Source organism: Oryx dammah, unplaced genomic scaffold, assembly GCF_014754425.2.
Source record: "Oryx dammah isolate SB20612 unplaced genomic scaffold, SCBI_Odam_1.1 HiC_scaffold_27, whole genome shotgun sequence".
NCBI lineage: Eukaryota > Metazoa > Chordata > Mammalia > Artiodactyla > Bovidae > Oryx > Oryx dammah.
In genome coordinates, this window is record NW_024070211.1 from 19,919,553 (window position 1) to 19,927,633 (window position 8,081).

General features: G+C 39.5%; 1 protein-coding gene across 1 annotated transcript in view; it reads left to right on the plus strand.

Moving 5' to 3' along the window:
- The first annotated feature begins 7,622 nt into the window (after window positions 1–7,622).
- Window positions 7,623–8,081, plus strand: part of LOC120854438 (ice-structuring protein 4-like) — a 6,862-nt gene continuing 6,403 nt past the window's right edge. Inside the window, exon 1 of the mRNA XM_040228440.1 lies at window positions 7,623–8,081. Within this exon, the coding sequence (XP_040084374.1) occupies window positions 8,019–8,081 (63 nt within the window). The 5' untranslated portion in view covers window positions 7,623–8,018.

An 8,081-nucleotide genomic window follows, 5' to 3' on the forward strand; every position in this document is an offset into this window, starting at 1 on the left:
TCTAATTAAATGTACTTGAATTAAACTTCTGAGTGACAAGACTATAGAGACACATTGATTAATAACTCCCCAATCTCCATCATAAACATTCATTTATCATTGATTATACACTTATGATATCCCATGAGCTCTTCAATGTAATGCCATTTTAAAAGACTGAAGCCAAAAAAACAGAAAATACCATGTCAGCATTTTCACATGACACAGAGATTCATCAAATAGAAGATTACATTGAAACATCCTAAAGTAATTCTTCTATTTTCTCAGCATTTCTCAAACCATTATCACAACATAAGCTATTTATGAATTTCACAATTTAGAAAAGCTATGCATAGCTTACAAAGAGATTTCAAACACATCTTTGAAGATTAATGAAAGGCAAGGGGTGGGGAAGGCCCATGAGAAAAGCTAAAAAAAATCCTTTTACCTCATCTAGAAAAAGCTGAGAAGTAATTCAATATCTTTAAATATACATCCAGTTAGGCAAGAAGTGCCACTATAAACTAGCTTTACTAAAAGCATAAGAATATATTGTTGTATACAGATGATATAAGATAATTTTCTGGGGGAATCTTGTTTTTTAAAAAATAGATGAAATTTCTAAGTCTAAAATATGGGCTGGGGGCAAGTGTTGTTGGAGAGGGAATAATCACACAACCTCTCAATAAAGGTTAATTTCTTAAAATAACTCTTTACTTAGGCAAATGAAGTAATAACACTTCACTGGGATTGCACCAAACACCCAGCAGCTATTGACAGACTGGTTGCCTGTTACCATCTTTCTCACACAGACACAAACACACACAAGTACACACACACACACCGTTCTACCCTCCACCTTGCAAAGATACCCCTCTGAATGGGAAACAGATCGGGTGAACACTCGTTTCTTCTTGATCAAGGGAGTTGACAGTAAAAACATCCTTCCATATATGAATCTCATTGCCTTCATGGTCCTCCGTCCTGGATGGTCCAGAGACCTGATCCACAAAAAAGCAACTGTGTAGTTTTAGAAAATTATTTTTTTCCTCCTACCTCCTTTGGTTCATAGCTGAGACTCTGTAACAAAAGACAGATTAACAAGAGAAAAGCGTACAAATTTATTTGCCATAAGTTTTATGTGACACCAGAGCCTTCGTAAGGAAATGAAGACCCAGAGAAAAGTTAAACCTGTGTGCCTTTATCTTAGGTTTGATGAACAGTGGAGAGTCATGAAAAAATGTGATAAGACAGAAAGGATATGAGCTAAGAGCAGTAAACCGAGGGGAACTTAGCAAGGCCTGGTCATTCACTTTCCTCTCTGTCTCTTGGAGGTAAGGATTCTCCTTTCCCTTGAGTGGAGGGAGGGCCTCTCTCACGTGAATGTCTACGACCTGCTCCAGGGGAAAGTCAGTCTTTCCTGCATGTGCAATGTCTCCAATTTCTATTAAAAAATATTTAGTGTGTCAAGATGCCATAGTTGGGGGTAGCATGTCCTGAACCCCATCACCACCAAGTTTGGAAAGTACAGATGAAAAAGAAAAGGGGAAGACCAGTAGTGCAGAGTGGCCCCTTGATGTCAGGAAAACCACAGCTGCTGTGCTGCTCTGTCCTGCCTGTCGTCACTGGGAAAGGCAAGGTGATCTTTTCTATCCATCCTGGCAGGAAGCCATTGCACTCAGCTACGCTAGGACCAGCCAGATGGATCCTGATTATACTGTCCATTAGGTTATCTAGCTCGGGTAACTGGTGCTTTCGTCTACCCTAAATTAAATAAAAATTAGAATCATGAAAATGGCTTTTTAGTTGTAACCTCCAAGGGCTTAGTAAAGGAAAGGTCACTGTAAACAGAGAGATTATCTCACAGAAACTAGAGCAGCAATGCTGTTATTTTAAGTGCATGAAACAAGGATGTGTTCAAATTTGGGGCAGCCTCACATACACCAAAACTGGAAATTTTCAGATGTGTTTAAAGCACATAATATTTGCAAAAGTGTTTTCACCTCATACCCATTCATTCAAACCTGTGATGTATGCAGTTGCTCAGCCTCAGGCTTCACTACTTCATATGTTATTTTGGGGTCAACTCAAAGTATAGCTGAAGTTGAAAGCCAGATTTTCAATATCAAACAAAATGACAATATATATGGATTTTTAATAAGTTTGGCTCCTGATCATTAGGACAATTTTCTTCTTATCTTTCTGTTCTCATGGAGATGGCCTCATTGCAGTTATTCAGGGGAATAGGATTGAGGGATTGAACTTGAAGAGGATAAGAGAATTTAAACAAATTTCAACAAGTGCTTTTTTAAAAAGCCATTAAAAAAAATGTTAAAATAAGAAAGGCTTACTTCCATTAAGGCAATAATAGACTAGATATCAGAAAAATCCTTACACTACAAAACACCTAAAACTTGTGGATATAATTTTAACTTTTTAAAATAAAAATCTGAATTGGTGATAAGTAAGAAAAATTCTCAGAGGCCAAAGCAAGACAGGAAACCAGATAAGGAAGCACTGAGTCTGTCACGTGCTCAAGGCATCTGCTGATTCAGTGATGTGGAGTTTGTGTTTCAGAGGCATCCCCAAAAGGCTGCACCTTCAGTAAGTGGTGAAATAGAATAAAACGGAGTTGGGGGAAACCTAACAGAAAAGATTAATTTGGATAGAGTTGAAGGAATTTACTCTAGGAATTTGTCTTCATAACCTAGCACTCCTAATTTTGGAGCCCAATTCCTACAACCTAATTTTTTTTTTTAAAGCTGAGAATTCAGTGTAAATTGGTGCTCAGTGGCAATGGCCCTATGTACATATATGTATTAAAAGCAAATACTCTCAGGAAGTGTCCGTCAAAACAAGAATCAAAAAATTGCCACAGATAAAATTCTACCAGATAAGAGTTTATGATAAAAAATCCAAAATCACATAAGGATATAAAATATCATAAGCAAGTCAACTGAAATAACAAACAGCATAATCAGAACAACAAAGATTTTAGAGTAATTATAATAAAATATAAAATGATATGTAGTATGGTTTTACACAGAAGGAAATAATAGCAAAAGAGAGAGATATGATTCATAAAAAAATGATCATGAAACAAAGGGGGAAATATAATTAATCAGAATTTAACACTTAATAAACATGTTAAGAGCCGTATCAGTTCAGTTCAGTCGCTCAGTCGTGTCCAACTCTGTGACCCCATGAATCGCAGCACACCAGGCCTCCCTGTCCATCACCAACTCCCGGAGTTCACTCAGACTCACGTCCATCGAGTCAGTGATGCCATCCAGCCATCTCATCCTCTGTCATCCCCTTCTCCTCCTGCCCCAAATCCCTCCCTGCATCAGAGTCTTTTCCAATGAGTCAACTCTTCTCATGAGGTGGCCAAAGTAGTTTCACCTTCAGCATCATTCCTTCCAAAGAAATCCCAGGGCTGATCTCCTTCAGAATGGACTGGTTGGATCTCCTTGCAGTCCAAGGGACTCTCAAGAGTCTTCTCCAACACCACAGTTTAAAAGCATCAATTCTTCGGTGCTCAGCCTTCTTCACAGTCCAACTCTCACATCCATACATGACCACAGGAAAAACCTTAACCTTGGCTAGACGGACCTTAGTTGGCAAAGTAATGTCTCTGCTTTTCAATATGCTATCTAGGTTGGTCGTAGTCACATATAAAAGGAAATTATAGAATTGGAAAAATATCACTTAGAATGTAGCACTTTTTTATGAGAGATAAAAACGGAAGAATTAATACACATGGAGATTAAAGTGAGAATGTTTAACAAATCTCTCTTTGGAGTTCTAATAGAGGTGATAGAGCGAGGAAGATTTTAAAATTATTGAAGAATTTTTCAGAAGTGATCGAAGTTATGTATTCTCACGCCTTTGATTACTTCTGAAAGTAATCAGAAGTGGTTACTTTGAGGAAGCCCCCAAAATCACACACACACAAAAAAATAAGTGAAAACAGATTCATGTCTAAACACACTGATATGTGTGCAGAAAAGCAAGGGAAAGACAAGCAGAGAAATGAGAACTTCCACTACAAAGAAATGACAATCAGGTTGACAGTTGATATCTCTGTGGCATATAATGGAAGCCAGAAAAACAATGGCTTTGAAGTGTTAGAGAAAATAATTGCCAGCCTTCAATTATATGCAAGGAGAAACTACATTTCAAAAATGAGGGGGAAATAAAGACATATTCAGACAAACAGAAATGGAGTGACTATACTATCATCAACAGAACCTTTCTTGAAAGCAACTTCTAAAGGATGCCATTGAGGAAGAAGGCAAATTATCCCAAAAGGAAGGCAATCCCAAAAGAAGGAATGCAAAAAAGGAGGTTAACAAAAGAAACACTGATTCTGTTTTTCTAAAGAGGACAAAATACTGAACAACAATATATCAGTCAAAGAATGTTCCAAAATTAAAGATTTTCGTATTGTTCTGAAGGAGGGCAAAAACTACACTGACTAGACACTGCTAGGATCGCATGCAAGCAGGGAGCTGGCAAGCAGTCCATGTGGCAGGGAGGCCTTTGCTTACCAGCATCATTGTTTGAAATTGCTGATTCGTGGCAATAATGAAATGTAGACAGAGTTTTAAGTAGTTTTATTATTGCTTTTGAATTCTCTGCGGGCTTCCCTGGTGGCTCAGAGGTTACAGCGTCCGCCCACAATGCGGGAAACCTGGGTTCGATCCCTGGGTCGGGAAGATCCCCTGGAGAAGGAAATGGCACCCCACTCCAGTACTCTTGCCTGGAGAATCCCATGGACAGAGGAGCTTGGTGGGCTACAGTCCACGGGGTCGCAAGAGTCGGACAGGACTGAGCGACTTCACTTTCACTTAAATTCTCTGCAGACAATGCTCCCGCTTACTACCTGTACCCAGGGTAGACAACTCCCACCACCATCATTCTTGTACATCCCTGCTTCATTTATTCAAGAATATGTCCAGTGCAACTACCAAAACCTTAGAGATAAATTACATAATTTATAAACAGAAAGGAGGAATAAAACCTATGGGAAACGTTAACACTAAAGAACTCAAGAAAGGAATGGGAAAATTAAGAAGCATGAAAAAATAGGAAACGAGTAGTAAGAAATAAATGCAAATAATAAACGTGCTCCTAGATTGAACTACCAATTTACAGAAAACAGAGGAGATAGAAGGAGTCATTAAATGACATCCAAGGATATCACTCAGAAACACCAGAATCTGGGAAAGTAGTTTTTTCAACAAATGGAATTTGAAGGGAAAAGAAAAAGAGGTTGATAGTATCTTAGGAGATCTATCTATCAGTCGCCATGTATGAATCTTGTTTGAATCCTGTTTCATACCAAGAAACTAAAAATATGAGATAATCAGGACATTCTGAACAATGACTAGAGATATTAAAGAATTATTCATATTTTTAGGTGTGATAGTAGTTGCTGGTTAGGCTTCGTGTGTGTGCTAAGTTGGGTCAGGCGTGTTCGACTGTTTGCAACCCCGTGGACTGTAGCCCACCAAGTTCCTCTGTCCATGAGATTCACAGGCAAGAATACTGGAGTGGGTTGCCATGTCCTCCTCCAGGGGGTCTTCCTGATTCAGGGATCAAACCCGTGTCTCATGCCTCCTGCACTGGCAGGCGGGTTCTTTACCACTAGCACCACCTGGGAAGCGAGTGCTTACGCTTTAGTAAGTTCTTAAAGATATAAACTTGCATTCACGAGCCATTAGACCAGCCAATATTCAACAGAGGTGATTTCACAAGTCAACCTGAGACAGGAATCATGGGCACCATCTTAGAGGCTCCCACAATAAAGAGCTTTTTAAACTTGTTTGCAGGGAGGGGTTTTTTGGTATTATTTTCATCTATTTCTCTTCTTGCCTCAATGCCCCACTCTCTTTGTGAATTCCTGTCTAGAAGTTTTGTATTAAGAGTTATCTTTCCTGCCCCATCCCATAGTAGTTACAGAATAGCATAGGTGATTCTTTTTTTTTTTTTTTTAATATTTTTTTTATTTTTTTTTAAAGTATAGGTGATTCTTGAGCAAGATTGTTGTTCACTCACTTGGTCGTGTCTGACTCTTTTTGACCCCATGGACTGCAGCATGCCAGGCTTCCCTGTCCATCACCAACTCCCAGAGCTTGCTCAAACTTATGTCCATAGAGTCAGTGATGCCCTCCAACCATCTCATCCTCTGCCATCCCCTTCTCCTCCCACCTTCAATCTTTCCCAGCATCAGGGTCCTTTCCATTGAGTCAGTTCTTCACATCAGGTGGCCAAAATATTAGAGTTTCAGCTTTAGCATCAATCCTTCCAATGAATATTCAAGACTGATTTCCTTTAGGAAGGACTGGTTGGATCTCCTTGCAGTCCAAGGGACTCTCAAGAGTCTTCTCCAACACCACAGTTCAAAAGCATCAAAATCAGTGTCTCTGGTGAACAGCAGTTTAGAAACCATAGCTCCAGGCAACAGAGAGCAGTAGATTATTTTTTAAGATCCAAGAGGACCCACCCTGGCACTTAACCTCAAAAGTGAGCCTGACTCTGGTCCCCCATATCAAGTGAGATATATTGGCTATACGATCACATCCCTACTCTCCATTTAGTTACTGACAGGCCCAGAACCCAACACATGCAACCTCATATTCTGCATTTCCGTTCTGAGTCTCTTCCACAGAGATATTTGATTTTGAGCCCAGCTTTACTGTTAACTTGTTTTATTTTTCTGTTATCCACACTGGATTTTTTCCACTTTTTTGAACATAGAGGTTGCATCAAAGTGAAAAGACTGAACTATTGTGATCCAGATCTCCTCAGCCTCCCATCTCTACTGCTAATAAAACAGCAAAATCTCAACCACTGGAGAAAGTTGTAGAAAATAATCAGACATGATCAGGCGCATTCAGGTTGATATGGCTGTAGACCACAGAAAATAATCAGAAAAAGAAAAAAGAAAAGGAAAAGCAGGTAAAAGGACATGGGAGAGAAAGAAGGGAATAGAAAAGGGGAGGGGGAAAAAGCAGTTACCCTGTTGCTTTTAATGAAATTTAAGCAGTGGAAGAAAAGAATTCCTCTTGGAAAAATACATTGAAAGCTTCCTTTCCCCTTGATGTCCTTTCATCCTTCCTTTCCTTCATTTCATTTATTACTTTTGCTAAAGATAATTGAGAAGATAGAGGCATTGGGAGAGTTTGTGGCAATTTAATGTGTTTTATTTTTAAATATTTCAGTGTGTTTTTATTGAATGTTGCTGTGTACTGAAAAAAATTGAAAAAAGAAAACATCAGACACGAAGAACAGGAAGAGGCTAAGAAAAAGATTGAATATACAGTAACAGAAATCCATCAAAAGCTCAGATAGCCTTATTCCCACCACTGAACTCTGTATTTGGGTCTTGAAGAGAGCGGCCACGCTTGGCTTTCAGAACGGCTGCTGATGGGCCGTGTTGTGTTGCATCAGTAAAACAAAGGAGTCAACACGCTGGGGTGTAAGGGAGGGAGGGGTCACGGAGGCAAGGTGATGTTTCACTGGGAAGAGAGGTTGGTCCCCCAGACCTGGCAGAGCTTCTTATATGGCCTTTGCTTGTGATGCTGCCACTGCGAGGGAGTTAAAGGCTTTGTTCAAGATAAAGTCTCTGAAGTTTCAGAACAGACAAACCCGGATTCAAAACACAATGAAAACAAAGACTGCTTTCTTACGGGTATCTAGTTTTTATTTTATTAGGAAATTTGGACGACATTATGGGATAACTAAGAACAAGAAAGGGAAAAAAGAAAACCATGCCTGCAAGCAGGGAAAAGTAGATCAAAGAAGGAGCTGAATGGTGGTATTCAGCTGGATGTATTCATATCCATCAAACCAAACATTAGGAATCAAGATTTCGTTCAGCTGAGTTTACTGATGTGCACACTCACTCAGGTGCTGGGCTGCAAAGAATTTTTCCATTAGATGTTTCCCTTTAGTTGGGAAACTTTCCAGATGGAGGGATTTGTGGTACCAAAGAAAGCCAGGAAGAGGGTCCAAGACTATAGAGTAGAGGAAAAATGGGTGAGAAGGAGGGAAGTCTTACTAACAGAATGGGTACCAGCAGCACCCTAAGAGCAGCC